This window comes from Aotus nancymaae, unplaced genomic scaffold (assembly GCF_030222135.1).
Source record: "Aotus nancymaae isolate 86718 unplaced genomic scaffold, 86718_ANA_hifiasm-v0.15.2.pri h1tg000275l, whole genome shotgun sequence".
Taxonomy (NCBI): Eukaryota; Metazoa; Chordata; class Mammalia; order Primates; family Aotidae; genus Aotus; species Aotus nancymaae.
Window position 1 is genome coordinate 38632 of NW_026988690.1, and position 16437 is coordinate 55068.

Here is a 16437-nt window from a genome sequence, read left to right on the forward strand (position 1 = left end):
ACAGAGACGGGGTTTCACCAGGTTGGCCAGGCTGGTCTCGAACTCATGACCTCAGGTGATCCGCCCGCCTCAGCCTCTCAAAATGCTGGGATTACAGGCGTGAGCCACCATACCTGGCATTCGGGGGGTTCTTGACCGATGTGAATTTCTTCATTTCTTTTTTTCTTTTTGTTTTCTTTCTATTTTTTTGAGACAGAGTCTTGCTCTGTCACCCAGGCTGGAGTGCAGTGGCGCAATCTCAGCTCACTGCAACGTCTTCCTTCCTGTTCAAGCGATTCTCCTGCCTCAGCCTCTGGAGTAGCCGGGATTATAAGCATGCACCACCATGCCCGGCTAATTTTTGTATTTTCAGTAGAGACAGGGTTTCACCATGTTGGCCAGGCTGGTCTCGAACTCCTGACCTCAGGTGATTGGCCTGCCTCGGCCTCCCAAAGTGCTGGGATGACAGGCATGAGCCACCGAGCCGGGCTGAGTTGGCTCACTGCAGCCTCCTGTCTGCAGGAGGATCCACCTGTCTAAGCTTACCAACTACCTCTAGCTTGGACTAGAGGTGTGAACCACCACACCTAATTCTTTAATTCTTCTTTTTTGTAGCCATGTTGCCCAGGCTCTTTTCAAACTCTTGGACTGAAGCCAATTCTCTGGGATCGGCCTCAGCCTCCTCGCAAAGCACTGGGACTGCCACTGTTCTGGCCTCATCTTTTCTCTTTTTTTGAGACAGAGTTTTGCTCTTTTGCCCAGGCTGGAGTGCAGTGGCTTGATCTCGGCTCACTGCAACCTCCGCCTCGTGGGTTCAAGCGATTCTCCTGCCTCGGCCTGCTGAGTAGCTGGGATTACAGGTGCATACCACCATGCCCGGCTAATTTTTGTATTTTTAGTAGAGACAGAGGTTTTGCCGTGTTGGCCAGGATGGTCTTGAACTCCTGACCTTAGGTGATCTGTCCCCGCTCGGCCTCCTGAAGTGCTGGGATTACAGCTATGAGCCAACGTGCCTGGCCGACATGGCTGGCTGCAGCCTCCACCTCCCAGGTTCAAGCAATTCTCTTGACTCAGCCTCCCAAGTAGCTGGGATTACAGGCGCCCACCACCACACCCAGCTAATTTTTTTTTGCATGTTTTTAGTATAGACGGGGTTTCGCCATGTTGGCCAGGCTGGTCTTGAACTCCTGACCTCAGGTGATCCGCCCGCCTTGGCCTCCCAAAGCGCTGGAATGACAGGTGTGACCCACAGAGCCCAGCCTTCCCCGAGCTGTGGGACTCATGAAGGACTCTGCCCCGCCCCCTCCCTCCCCCCAGGACACGCTCCCGGAGATCTCAGAGTGGCTGGAGCGGCACCCTCGTGAGGTGGTCATCCTGGCCTGCAGGATCTTCCAGGGGCTGAGTGAGGACCTGCACGACTACCTGATCTCCTGCATCAAGACCATCTTTGGGGAGATGCTGTGTCCCCGCGGGGTGAGTGACGAGGGAGAAGGATGGCCACAGGTCTCTCCCAGGGCTGGGGGATCCTCACCCTCACCCTGCATTTGCTTACCTGGTACCCCCGGGTGTGGCTGCTGCCGTGATCCCTGCAGCAGGTGGAGTTTGGAACAACAGCAGCTCCCGGCTCTCCTGCAGGCCGACCTGGAGCTGGGAGTGGCTCCTAGTGAGAACTGCTTCCTGTGATGGGTTTAGAAATCTGCATAGCAGAGCCGGACGTGGGGGCTCACACCTGTAATCCCAGCACTTTGGGAGGCCGAGGCGGGCGGATCACAAGGTCAGGAGTTCGAGACCAGCCTGGTCGATACGGTGAAACCCTGTCTCTAAAAATACAAAAATTAGCCGGGCATGGTGGCGGGCGCCTGTAATCCCAGCTACTTGGGAGGCTGAGGCAGGAGAATTGCTTGAACCCGGGAGGCAGAGGTTGCAGTGAGCTGAGATTGTGCCGCTGCACTCCAGCCTGGGCGACAGAGTGAGACTCCGTCTCAAGAAAAATCAACAAAAAATTAGGCTGGGCGCAGTGGGTCACGCCTGTCATCCCAGCACTTTGGGAGGCTGAGGCAGGTGGATCACCTGAAGTCTGGAGTTCGAGACCAGCCTGGCCAATGTGGTGAAACTCTGCCTCTTCTAAAAATACAACAATTAGTCTGGCGTGGTGGCGAGTGCCTGTAGTCCCAGCTACTTGGGAGGCTGAGGCAGGAGAATGGCTTGAACCCGGGAGGCAGAGGTTGCAGTGAGCTGAGATTGTGCCACTGCGCTCCAGCTTGGGTGACAGAGCGAGACTCCATCTCAAAATACAACAAAACAGGGGGTTAGGGGAGGGATAACAGGGGGTGGGGGGATTGGGGAGGGATAGCATTAGGAGGTACCACGCCATGTGTATACCTATGTAACAATCCTGCAAGATGTGCACATGTATCCCAGAACTTAAAATAAAATTAAAAACAAAAAGGAAAAATGGCCGGGTGCGGCGTAAAAGGATATGTGAGCAGCATCTTCCTGGCTCCATGGGCACCCCCGTCAGGGTCTGTGTTATTTTACCGGGGTTGCAGGCACCCGGGAGCCCAGACAGCAGCCTCAGAAGGGCTGAGACGTGAGCTGACCAGCCCCCCGCTCTGCAGGCTGCAGGCCACGGTCAAGGCATCCTGAAGGCACCCAGAGAGGGTGCCCCGGCCTCCCTACAGGTCTGTTCCTGGCTACATGTGTTCCCCCAACCCCCTTGTAAAAAGGTTTTAAATTTTTAATTTTTTTATTTATTTATTTAATTATATATATATATATTTTTGAGATGGTGTTTCCCTCTGTCACCCAGGCTGGAGTGCAGTGGCGCAATCTCAGCTCACCGCAACCTCTGCCTCCCAGATTCAAGCGATTCTCCTGCCTCAGCCTCTGCGGTAACTGGGATTACAGGCACCTGACGCTGGGCCTGACTAGTTTTTTGTATTTTTAGTAGAGACGAGCTTTCATCATTTTGGCCACACTGGTCTTGACCTCCTGACCTTGTGACCCACCTGCCTCAGCCTCCTAAAGTGCTGGGATTACAGGTGTGAGCCACTGCACCCGGCCATAAATTGACTTTTTGAGACCGAGTCTTCCTCTGTCACCCAGGCTGGAGTGCAGTGGTGTGATCTGGGCTCACTGCACCCTCCGCCTCCCAGGTGCAAGCTATTCTCCTTCCTCAGCCTCCTGAGTAGCTGGGACCACAGGCACCTAACACCAATGACGGGCTAGTTTTTTGTTTTTTGTTTTTTGTGTTTTTTTCATTTTTAGTAGAGACGAGGTTTCATCGCGTTCGTCAGGTGGGTCTGGAACTCTTGAAGTGGGGCCTGTCCTCCCACTGTGTCATGCTGTGAGATTCACACCTGGACCCAGGGCCTGTCCTCCCATTGTGTCCTGGTGTGATGTGGGACCCTGGACACAGGTCCTGTCCTTCCTCTGAGTCCTGGTGTGACATTCACACCTGGAAACAGGGCCTGTCCTCCCTCTGTGTCCTGGTGTGATATGGACCCCTGGACATGGGGCCTTTCCGCCCTCTGTGTCCTGGTGTGATGCGGACGTGTGGAAAGAGGCCCCAGCCTTTCTCCCTGTATATCCTGGTGTGACCTGGACCCTGGGACACGGGGCCTGTGCTTCCTCTGTGTCCTGGTGTGCCATGAACCCCTGGACTCATGGCCTCTCCTCCCTCACTGTCCTGGTGTGATGTGGACGTGTGGACACACGGCCTAGGCTTTCTCCCTCTGTGTCCTGGTGTTACGTGTTCCCTGGGACATGGGGCTTGTCCTCCCTCTGTGTTCTGGTATTACGTGGACCCCTGGACATGGGGCCTCTCCTCCCTCTGTGTTCTGGTGTGATGTGGACATGTGGTCAGAGGGCCCACCCTTGATCCCTCTATGTCCTGGTGTGGTCTGGACGCCTGAACAGCTGGCCTGTCCTCCGTCTGTGTCCTAGTGTGAGGTGGACCCCTGGACACGGGGCCTGTCCTTCCTCTGTGTCCCGGTGTGACATTCACACCGGGACACAGGACCTATCCTCCCTCTGTGTCCTGGTGTGACGTGGACCCCTGGACACGGGGCCTGCCCTCCCTGTATGTCCTGCTGTGACGTGGACCCCGGGACAGGGGACCTGTCCCCTCTCTGTGTCGTGGTCTGATGTGGACCTCTGGACACAGGGCCCAGCCATCGTCCATCTCTGTCCTGGTGTGACGTGAATCTCTGGACATGTAGCCTGTCCTCCCTCTGGGTCCTGGTGTGATGTGGACGTGTGCACACAGGACCCAGCCTTCCTCCGTCTATGTCATGGTGTGACATGGACACCTGGAAACGAGACCTGTCCGTCCTCTGTGTCCTGGTGTGACATGGCCTGTCCTCCCTCTGTGCCCTGGTGTGATATGACAGTGTGCACACACAGCCCAGCCGTCCTCCCACTGTGTCCTGGTGTGGTGTCAAGCCCTGGACACGGAGCTTGTCCGCCCTCTGTGTTCTGGTGTCATGTGGACCCATGGACATGGGGCCTCTCCTCCCTCTTTGTCCTGGTGTGATGTGGACCTGTGGACACAGGGCCCAGCCTTCCTCCCTCTATGTCCTGGTATGTCGTGAAACCCTGGACATGGGGCCTGTCCTCCCTCTGTATCCTGGTGTGATGTGGATGCCTGGACATGGGGTCTGTCCTCCCTCTTTGTCCTGGTGTGATGTGGACATGTGGACACAAGGCCCAGCCTTCCTCTCTCTATGTCATACTGTGAAAAGGACCCGGGACATGGGGTCGGTCCTCCCTCTGTGTCCTGGTGTTATGTGGACCCCTGGACACGGTGCCTGTTCTCCCTCTGTGTCTTCGTGTCACGTGGACTGCTGTACATGGGGCCTGTCATCTATCTGTGTCCTGCTGTGATGTGGACGTGTGGACACAGAGCCCAGCCTTCCTCCGTCTGTGTCCTGGTGTGTCCTGAAACCCTGGACATCGGGCCTGTCCTCCCTCTGTGTCCTGGTGTGATGTGGGCCCCTGGACACGGGGCCTATCCTCCCTCTATGTCCTGGTTTGATGTGGACCCCTGGACATGGAGCCTCTCCTCCCTCTGTGTCCTGGTGTATGTGGTCGTGTGGACACAGTACCCAGACGTCCTCCCTCTATGTCATGGTGTGACGTGGACCCCTGGACATGGGGCCTGTCCGTCCTCTGTGTCCTGGTGTGACATGGACCCCTGGACACATGGCCTATCCTTCCTCTGTGTCCTGATGTCATGTGGCAGTGTGGACCCACGTCCCAGCCTTCCTCCCACTGTGTCCTGGTGTGATTTGGCCCCCTGGACATGTGGCTTCTCCTCCCTCTGTGTCCTGGTGTGATGTGGACCCCTGGACATGGGGCCTGTCCTCCCTCTGTATCCTGGTGTGATGTGGACGTGTCGACACAGGGCCCAGCCTTCCTCCCTCTTTGTCCTGATGTGATATGGACTCCTGGACACCTGGCCTGTTCTCCGTCTGTATCCTGGTGCAATGTGGACCCCTGGACACGGGGCCTGTGATTCCTCTATCTCCCGGGATAATTATCAACCCTGAATACAGGACCTGTCCTCCCTCTGTGTCCTGGTGTGATGTCGACGTGTGGACATAGGGCCTAGCCTTCCTCCCTCTATGTCCTGGTGTGTCCTGAAACCCTGGACATGGGGCTTGTCCTCCTTCTGTGTCCTGGTGTGATGTGGACCCCTGGAGATCGGGCCTGCCGTACCTCTGTGTCTTTCTGTTACGTGGACCGCTGGACACGGGGCCTGTTCTCCTTCTGTGTCCTGGTCTAACGTGGACCCCTGGACACCGGGTCCGACCTCCTTCTATGTACTGGTGTGACCTGGACGCCTGGACATGGAGCCTATCTTCCCTCTGTGTCCTGGTGTGACCTCGAGCTCTCGACATGGGGCCTGTCCACTCTCTGTGTCCTGGTGTGATGTGGACCCCTGGACACAGGGCCTGTCCTCCCTCTGTGTCCTGGTGTGAGGTGGTCCCCCGGACACGAGGCCTGTACTTTGATGTGTACCCCTGGAAACAGGGCCTGTCCTTCCTCTGTGCCATGGTGTGACATTCACACCTGGACACAGGGCCTGTCCTCGCTCTGTGTCCCCGTGTGATATGGACGTATGGACACAGGGCCAAGCCTTCCTCCCTATGTGTCCTGGTGTGATGTGGACGTGTGGTAACAGGGCCCAGCATTCCTCTCTTTATGTCCTGATGTGACCTGGACCCCTGGACATGGGGCCTGTCCTCCCTCTGTGTCCTGGTGTGATGTGATCCTGTCGACATGGGGCTTGTCCTCCCTCTGGGTCCTGGTGTGACGTCAACCCCTGGATACAGGGCCAGTCCTCCCTCTGTATCCTGGTGTGACGTGGACCCCTGGACATGCGGCCTCTCCTCCCTCTATGTCCTGGTGTGATGTGGAGAGAGGGCCCACCATTCCTCTCTCTATGTCCTAGTGTGATGTGGAACCCTGAACACCTGGCCTGTCCTCCGTCTGTGTCCTGGTGTGATGTGGACACCTGCACATGGGGCCTGTCCTCCCTCTGTGTCCTGGTTGAGGTGGATCCCTGGACACGGGGCCTGTACTTCCTCTGTGTACTGGTGTGATGTGTACCCCTGGAAACCGGGCCTGTCCTTTCTCTGTGTCCTGGTGTGACATTCACACCAGGACACAGGGCCTGTCCTCCCTCTGTGTCCCCGTGTGATGTGGACATGTGGACATAGGGCCCAGCCTTCCTCCCTCTATGTCCTGGTGTGACGTGAAACTCTGGACATGGACCCTGTCCTCCCTCTGAGTCCTGGTGTGATGTGGATGTGAGGACACAGGACCCAGCCTTCCTCCCTCTATGTCATGCTGTGACATGGACACCTGGACACGGGGCCTGTCCTTCCACTGTGTCCTGGACCCCTAGACATATGGCCTGTCCTCCCTCTGTGTCCTGGTGTGATGTGACAGTGTGCACACACGGCCCAGCCCTCCTCCCACTGTGTCCTGGTGTGATGTGGACCCTTGGACATGGGGCCTCTCCTCTCTCTGTGTCCTGGTGTGATGGGGACGTGTGGACACAGGGCCCAGCCTTCCTCCCTCTATGTCCTGGTGTGATGTGGACTCCTGGACACCTGGCCTGTCCTCCGTTTGTGTCCTGGTGTGATGTGGACCCCTGGACATGGGGCCAGTCCTCCCTCAGTGTCCTCGTGTGATGTGGACCCCTGGACATGGGGCCTGTCCTTCCTCAGTGTCCTGGTGTGACATGGACCCCTGGACACGGGGCCTGTCCTTCCTCTGTCTACTGGTGTAACAATCACCCCTGGACACAGGGCCTGTCCTTGCTCTGTGTCCTGGTGTGATGTGGACGTGTGGACACAGGGCCCAGACTTCCTCCCACTATATCCTGTTCTGTCATCAAACCCTGGACATGGGGCCTGTCCTCCCTCTGTGTCCTGGTGTGATGTAGAACCCTGGACATGGGGCCTGTCCTACCTCGGTGTCCTGGTGTGATGTAGACCCCTGGACACATGGTCTGTCCTCCTTCTATGTCCTGGTTTGACGTGGACGCCTGGACATGGGGCCTGTCCTCCCTCTGTGTTTTGCTCTGATGTGGACGTGTGGACACAGGGCGCAGCCTTTCTCCCTTTATTTCCTGGTGGGACGTGAACCTCTGGACATGGGGCCTGTCCTCCCACTGTGTCCTGGTGTGATGTGGAACCCTGGACACAGGTCCTGTGCTTCCTCTGTGTCATGGTGTAACATTCACACGTGGACACAGGGCCTGTCCTCCCTCTGTGTCCCGGTGTGAAGTGGACGTGTGGACACACGGCCCAGCATTCCTCCCTCTATGTCCTGGTGTGACGTGAACCCGTGGATATGGGGCCTGTCCTCCCTCTATGTCCTGGTGTGACGTGAACCCGTGGACACGGGGCCTGTCCTCCCTCTGTGTCCTGGTGTGATGTGGACCCTTGGACACGGGTCCTGTCCTCCCTCTGTGTCCTGGTGTTATGTGGAGCCTTAGACACGGGGCTTTTCCTCCCTCTGTATCCTGGTGTGACGGGGACCCCTGGACATGGGGCCTGTCCTCCCTCTGTGTCCTGGTGTGATGTGGAAATGTGGACACAGGGCCCAGTCTTCTTCCCACCGTGTCCTGGTGTGATTTGGTCTCCTGAACACCTGGCCTGTCCTCCGTCTTTGTGCTGGTGTGATGTGGACCCCAGGACATGGGGCCTGTCCTCCGTCTCTGTCCTGTTGTGATATGCATGTGTGGACACAGCGACCAGCCTTCCTCCCTCTATGTCCTGGTTTGACGTGAACCTGAGGACATGGAGCTTCTCCTCTCTCTGTGTCCTGGTGTGATGTGGAACCCTGGACATGGGGCTCATCTTCCCTCTGTGTCCTGGTGTGATGTGGACCCCTGGACATGGGGGGCTTGTCCTCCCTCTGTGTCCTGGTGTGATGTAGACGTTTGGACACAGGGCCCAGCCTTCCTTCCTCTATGTCCTGGTGTGACGTGGACTCCTGGACACCTGGCCTGCCCTCCGTCTGTGTCCTGGTGTGAAGTGGACCCCTGGACATGGGGCCAGTCCTCCCTCAGTGTCCTCATGTGATGTGGACCCCTGGACATGGGACCTGTCCTTCCTCTGTGTCCTGGTGTGATATAGACCCCTGGACATGGGGCCTGTCCTTCCTCTGTCTCCTGGTGTAACAATCACTCCTGGACACAGGGCCTGTCCTCGCTCTGTGTTCTGGTGTGATGTGGGCGTGTGGAAACAGGGCCCAGACTTCCACCCTCTATGTCCTGGTGTGCCGTGAAACCGTGGACATGGGGCCTGTCCTCCCTCTGTGTCCTGGTGTGATGTGGACCCCTGGACACGGGGCCGGTCCTTCCTCTATGTCCTGGTGTGATGTGGACTCCTGGACACCTGGCCTGCCCTCCGTCTGTGTCCTGGTGTGAAGTGGACCCCTGGACATGGGGCCAGTCCTCCCTCAGTGTCCTCATGTGATGTGGACCCCTGGACATGGGACCTGTCCTTCCTCTGTGTCCTGGTGTGATATAGACCCCTGGACACGGGGCCTGTCCTTCCTCTGTCTCCTGGTGTAACAATCACTCCTGGACACAGGGCCTGTCCTCGCTCTGTGTTCTGGTGTGATGTGGGCGTGTGGACACAGGGCCCAGACTTCCACCCTCTATGTCCTGGTGTGCCGTGAAACCGTGGACATGGGGCCTGTCCTCCCTCTGTGTCCTGGTGTGATGTGGACCCCTGGACACGGGGCCGGTCCTACCTCTGTGTCCTGGTGTGATGTGGACCCCTGGACATGGGGCCTGTCCTACCTCTGTGTCATGGTGTGATGTGGACCCCTGGACACCGGGTCTGTCCTCCTTCTATGTCCTGGTGTGACGTGGACATCTCGACATGGGCCCTGTCCTCCCTCTGTGTCCTGGTGTGATGTGGACATGTGGACACAGTGCCCAGCCTTCCTCCCTGTATGTCATGGTGTGACGAGGATCCCTGGACATGGGGCCTGTCCTCCCTCTGTGTCCTGGTGTGATGTGAAACCCTGGACACGGGGTCTGTCCTCCCTGTATGTCCTGGTGTGACGTGGACCGCTGGACATGGGGCCTGTCCTCACTGTGTTTCTGCTGTGATGTGGACATGTGGACACAGGGCCCAGCCTTCCTCCCTCTATGTCATGGTGTGATGTGGACCTCTGGACATGGGGCCTGTCCTCCCTCTGTGTCCTGGTGTGATGTGGAAACCTGGAAATGGGGCCTGTTCTCCCTCTCTGTCCTGGTGTGATATGGACGTGTGGACAAAGAGCCCAGCCTTCCTCCCTCTATGTCCTGGTGTGATGTGTACGCCTGGACATGGGACCTGTCCTCCCTCTGTATCCTGTTGTGATGTGGACCCCTGGACACACCGCCTGTTCTCCCTCTATATCCTGGTGTGACGTGGACCCCTGGACATGGGGCCGGTCCTCCCTCTGTGTCCTGGTCTGATGTGGAGGTGTGGACACAGGACCCAGCCGTCCTCCCTCGATATCCTGGTGTGTCGTGAAACTCTGGAAATGAGGCCTGTCCTCCCTCTGTGTCCTGGTGTGATGTGGACGTGTGGACACAGGGCCCAGCCTTCCTCCCTCTGTGTCCTGGTGTGATGTGGACCCCGGACATGGAGCCTGTCCTCCCTCGGTGTCCTCGTGTGACATGGACCCCTGGACATGGAGCCTGTCCTCCCTCTGTGTCCTTGTCTGATGTGGAGGTGTGGACACAGGGCGCAACCGTCGTCCATCTCTCTCCTGGTGTGACGTGAACCCAAAGACATGGAGCCTGTCCTCCCTCTGTGTCCTGGTGTGATGTGGATGTGTGGACACAGGACCCAGTCTTCCTCCATTTCATGGTGTGACATGGACACCTGGACACAGGGTCTGTCCTTCCTCTGTCTCCTGATGTAACAATCACCCCTGGACACAGGGCCTGTCCTTGCTCTGTGTCCTGTTGTGATGTGGACGTGTGGACACTGGACCCAGGCTTCCTCCCTGTATGTCCTGGTGTGACGTGGACCCCTGGACATGGGGCCTGTCCTCCGTCTGTGTCCTGGTGTCATGTGGATGTGTGGACAGAGGGCCCAGCCTTCGTCCCTCCATGTCCTCATGTGACATGGACCCTTGGACACGGGGCCTGTCCTCCCTCTGTGTCCTGGTGTTATGTGGACGCCTGGACACGGGGCCTGTCCTTCCACTGTGTCCTGGACCCCTGGACATATGTCCTGTCCTCCCTCTGTGTCCCGGTGTGATGTGGCAGTGTGCAAATGTGGCCCAGCTGTCCTCCCACTGTTTCCTGGTGTCATGTGGACCCCTGTTCATGCGGCCTCTCCTCGCTCTGTGTCCTGGTATCATGTGGACGTGTGGACACAGGGCCCTGCCTTCCTCCCTCTATGTCATCGTGTGATTAGGACCGCTTGACATGGGGCCTGTCCTCCCTCTGTGTCCTGGAGTGATGTGGACCCCTGGACATGGGTCCTGTCCTCCCTCTATATCCTGGTTTGACGTGGACCCCTGGACATGGGGCCTGTCCACTCTCTGTGTCCTGGTGTGATGTGGACCCCTGGACACAGGGCCTGTCCTCCCTCTGTGTCCTGGTGTGAGGTGGAACCCTGGACACGGGGCCTGTACTTCCTCTGTGTACTAGTGTGACATTCACATTTGGACAAAGGGCCTGTCCTCCCTCTGTTTCCCCGTGTGATGTGGATGTGTGGACTCATGGCCCAACCTTCCTCCCTCTATGCCCTGGTGTGACATGAACTCGTGGACATGGGGCCTGTACTTCCTCTGTGTCCTGGTGTGATGTGGACGTGTGGACGCAGGGCCCAGCCTTCCTCCCTCTATGTCCTGGTGTGACGTGGACCCCTGGACATGGGGCCTCTCCTCCCTCTGTGTCCTGGTGTGATGTGGACCCCTGGACATGGGGCCTCTCCTCCCTCTGTGTCCTGGTGTGATGTGGACATGTGGACAAAGGGCCCAGCCTTCCTCCCCCTATGTCCTGGTGTGACATGGACTCCTGGACACCTGACCTGTCCTCCGTCTGTGTCCTTTTTTGATGTGGACCCCTGGACATAGGCCCAGTCCTCCCTCAGTGTCCTCGTGTGATGTCGACCCCTGGACATCGGGCCTCTCCTTCCTCTGTGTCCTGGTGTGACATAGTCCCCTGGACACGGGGCCTGTCCTCCCTCTGTGTCCTGGTGTGATGTGGATGTGTGGACACAGGACCCAAGCTTCCTCCGTCTATGCTGTGACATGGACACCTGGACATGTGGCCTGTCCTTCCACTGTGTCCTGGACCCCTGTGCATATGGCCTGTCCTCCCTCTGTGTCCTCGTGTGACGTGGACCCCTGGACATGGGGCCTGTCCTCCCTCTGTGTCCTTGTCTGATGTGGAGGTGTGAACACAGGGCGCAACCTTCGTCCATCTCTGTCCTGGTGTGACGTGAACCCAGCTGCATGTCCAGCATGGAGCCTGTCCTCCCTCTGTGTCCTGGTGTGATGTGGATTTGTGGACACAGGACCCAGCCTTCCTCTGTCTATGCTGTGACACGGACACCTGGACACATGGCCTGTCCTTCCACTGTGTCCTTGACCCCTGGACATATGGCCTGTCCTCCCTCTCTGTCCTGGTGTGATGTGGCAGTGTGCACACGTGGCCCAGCCCTCCTCCCACTGAGTCCTGGTGTGATGTGGACCCCTGGACATGGGGCTTGTCCTCCCTCTGTGTCCTGGTGTGATGTGGGCCCCTGGACACGGGGCCTGTCCTCCCTCTGTGTCCCAGTGTGATGTGGAGGTGTGGACACAGGGCCCAGCCTTCCTCCCTCCCTCTATGTCCTGGTTTGACGTGAACCCGTGAAAATGGGGCCTGTCCTCCCTCTGTGTTCTGGTGTGATGTGGAGGTTTGGACAGAGGGCCCAGCCTTCCTCCCTCTATGTCCTGGTGTGACTGGGAACCCTGGACTTGGGGCCTGTCCTCCCTCTGTGTCTTGGTGTGATGTGGACCCCTGGACACGGGGCCTGTCCTACATCTGTGTCCTGGTGTGAAAGGGACCCCTGGACACAGGGCTTGTTCTCCCTCTGTGTCCTGGTGTGACGTGTACTGCTGGACACCGTGCCTGTCGTCCCTCTATGTCCTGGTGTGACATGGACGTCTGGACATGGGGCCTGTCCTTCCTCTGTCTCCTGATGTGATGTGGACGTGTGGACACAGGGCTCAGCCTCCCTACTTGTATGTCATGGTGTGACGAGGATCCCTGGACACGGGGCCTGTCCTCCTTGTAAGTCCTGGTGTGACGTGGAAACCTGGACATGGGGCCTGTCCTCCCTCTGTGTCCTCGTGTGATGTGGACCCCTGGACATGGGGCCTCTCCTCCCTCTGTGTCCTGGTGTGAGGTGGACCCCTGGACACAGGGCCTGTACTTCCTCTGTGTACTGGTTTGACGTGTACCCCTGGACACAGGGCCTGTCCTTCCTCTGTGTCCTGGTGTGACATTCACATGAGGACACAGGGCCTGTCCTCACTCTGTGTCCCCATGTGATGTGGATGCGTGGACACAGGGCCCAGCCTTCCTCCCTCTATGTCCTAGTGTGACGTGAACCCGTGGACATGGGGCCTGTGCTCCCTCTGTGTCCTGGTGTGATGTGGACGTGTGGACACAGGGCCCAGCCTTCCTCCCTCCATGTCCTGGTGTGACGTGGACCCGTGGACATGGGGCCTGTCCTCCCTCTGTGTCCTGGTCTGATGTGGACGTGTGGACACAGGGCCCAGCCTTCCTGCATCTCTGTCCTGGTGTAACGTGCACCACTGGACATGGAGCCTTTCCTGCCTCTGTGTCCTAGCGTTATGTGGACGTGTGGACACTGGACCCAGCCTTCCTCCCTCTGTCATGGTGTGACGTCGGCCCTTGTACACGGGGCCTCTCCTTCCTCTGTCTCCTGGTGTGATGTGGACCCCTGGACACAGGGCGTGTCCTCCCTGTATGTCCTGGTGTGACCTTCACACCTGGAAACAGGGCCTATCCTCCCTCTATGTCCTGGTGTGACGTGGACCCCTGGATATGGGGCCTGTCCTCACTGTGTGTCTTGCTGTGATGTGGTCATGTGGACACAGGGCGCTGCCTTCCTCCATCTATTTCCTCTTGTGACGTGGACCCCTGGACATGGGGCCGGTCCTCCCACTGTGTCCTGGTGTGATGTGGAACGCTGGACACATGTCCTGTCCTTCCTATGTGTCCTGGTGTGACCTTCACACCTGGAAACAGGGCCTGTCCTCCCTCTGTGTCCTGGTGTGACATGGAACCCTGGATATGGGGCCTGTCCTCACTTTGAGTCTTGCTGTGATGTGGACGTGTGGACACAGGGCGTTGCCTTTCTCTGTCCATTTCCTCGTGTGACGTGGACCCCTTGACATGGGGCCTGTCCTCCCACTGTGTCCTGGTGTGATGTGGAACCCTGGACACAGGTCCTGTCCTTCCTCTGTGTCCTGGTGTGACCTTCACACTTGGAAACAGGGCCTGTCCTCCCTCTGTGTCCCGGTGTGATGTGGACGTGTGGACACAGGGACCAAAGTTCCTCCCTCTATATCCTGGTGTGTCGTGAAAACCTGGACATGGGGCCTGTCCTCCATCTGTGTCCCGGTGTGATATGGACGTGTGGACATGGCCCTGCGTTCCTCCCTCTGTGTCCTGTTGTGACGTGGACTCGTGGTCAACTGGCGTGTCCTCCATCTGTGTCCTGATGTCATGTGGACCCCTGGATATGGGGCCACTCCTCCTCTGTGTCCTGGTTTGAAAAGGAACCCTTGGACACGGGGCCTGTTCTCACTCTGTCTCCTGGTGTAATGTAGACCCCTGGACACCTGGTCTGTCCTCCTTTTATGTCCTGGTTTGACGTGGATGCCTGAACATGGGGCCTGTCCTCCATGTCCTGGTGTGATTTGGACCCCTGGACACGGGGCCTGTCCTCCCTCTGTGTCCTGGTGTGATGTGGACATGTGGAAACAGGGCCCAACATTCCCCTTCTATGTCCTGGTGTGATGTGGAAATCTCGACATGTGGCTTGTCCTCCCTCCATGTCCTGGTGTGATGTGGACCCCTGGATATGGGGCCTGTCCTCCCTCTATATCCTGGTGTGACATAGACCCCTGGACATGGGGCCTCTCCTCCCTCTGTGTCCTGGTGTAATGTGCACATGTGGAAAGAGGGCCCCCCCTTCCTCCCTCTATGTCCTTGTGTGATGTAAATCCCTGGACACCTGGCTTGTCCTCCATCTGTGTCCTGGTGTGATGTGGACCCCTGGACACGGGGCCTGTTCTCCCTCTGTGTCCTGGTGTGATGTAGACCCATACGGGGCCTGTCCTCCCTCTATATCCTGGTGTGACATAGACCCCTGGACATGGGGCCTCTCCTCCCTCTGTGTCCTGGTGTGATGTGCACATGTGGAAAGAGGGCCCCCCCCTTCCTCCCTCTATGTCCTTGTGTGATGTAAATCCCTGGACACCTGGCTTGTCCTCCATCTGTGTCCTGGTGTGATGTGGACCCCTGGACACGGGGCCTGTTCTCCCTCTGTGTCCTGGTGTGATGTAGACCCCTGGACACCTGGTCTGTCCTCCTTCTATGTCCTGGTTTGACGTGGACACCTGAACATGGGGCCTGTCCTCACTGTTTGTCTTGCTGTGATGTGGACGTCTGGACACGGCGCAGCCGTCCTCCCTCTATTTCCTGGTGTGACGTGGACCTCTTGACATGGAATTTGTCCTCCCTCTGTGTCCTGGTGTCATGTCGACCCCTGGATACGGGGCCTGTCCTTCTTCTGTATCCTGGTGTGATGTGGAACCCTGGACATGGGGACTGTCCTCCCACTGTGTCCTGGTGTGACGTGGAACCCTGGAGAAAGGACCTGTCCTCCCTCTATGTCCTGGTGTGACGTGAACCCGTGGACTTGGGGCCTGTCCTCCCTCTGTGTCGTCATGGGACATGGATCCCTGGATATGGGGCCTCTCCTCCCTCTGTGTCCTGGTGTGATGGGGACGTGTGGACACAGGGCCCAGCCTTCCTCCCTCTATATCCTGGTGCGATGTGGACTCCTGGACACATACACTGTCCTCTGTCTCTGTCCTCGTGTGATGTGGACCCCTGGACATGGGGCCTCTCCTCCCTCAGTGTTCTCGTGTGGTGTGGACCCCTGTACATGGGGCCTGTCCTTTCTCTGTGTCCTGGTGTAACAAGGACCCCTGGACACGGGGCCTGTCCTTCCTCTGTCTACTGGTATAACAATCACCCCTGGACACTGGGGCTGTCCTCGCTCTGTGTCCTGTTGTGATGTGGAGGTGTGGACACAGGGCCGAGACTTCCTCCCTCTATATCCTGTTGTGTCATGAAACCCTGGACATGGGGCCTGTCCTCCTTCTGTGTCTTGGTGTGATGGGGACCCCTGGACACGGTGCCTGTCCTCCCTTTGTGTCCTAGTGTCATGTGGACACCTGTACATGCATCCTGTCGTCCCTCTGTGTCCTGGTGTGATGTGGACCGCTGGACATGGGGCCTTTAGTACCTCTGGGTCCTCGTGAGACATAGATCCCTGGACATGGGGCCTTTCCACCCTCTGTGTCCTGGTGTGATGCGGACGTTTGGAAACAGGCCCCAGCCTTTCTCCCTCTACATCCTGGTGTGAGCTGGACCCTGGGACATGGGGCCTGTGCTTCCTCTGTGTCCTGGTGTGCCATGAACCCCTGGACACATGGCCTCTCCTCCCTCACTGTCCTGGTGTGATGTGGACATGTGGACACACGGCCTAGGCTTTATCCCTCCGTGTCCTGGACACGGGGCCTGTCCTTCCTCTGTTTCCTGGTGTGACATTCACACCGGGACACAGGGCCTATCCTCCCTCTGTGTCCTGGTGTGACGTGGACCCCTGGACACGGGGCCTGCCC

General features: G+C 58.0%; 1 protein-coding gene across 2 annotated transcripts in view; it reads left to right on the forward strand.

The window, feature by feature from the left end:
- Nucleotides 1-16437, forward strand: part of LOC135273130 (PI-PLC X domain-containing protein 1-like) — a 36786-nt gene that overhangs the window by 7260 nt on the left and 13089 nt on the right. Inside the window, exon 4 of one of the 2 annotated variants that reach the window (XM_064372057.1) lies at nt 1297-1452. In XM_064372057.1, coding sequence (XP_064228127.1) covers nt 1297-1452 — 156 coding nt within the window. Of the gene's footprint in view, nt 1-1296; nt 1811-16437 lie in introns of those variants that run through there. The other variant, XM_064372056.1, reaches the window with a different exon arrangement.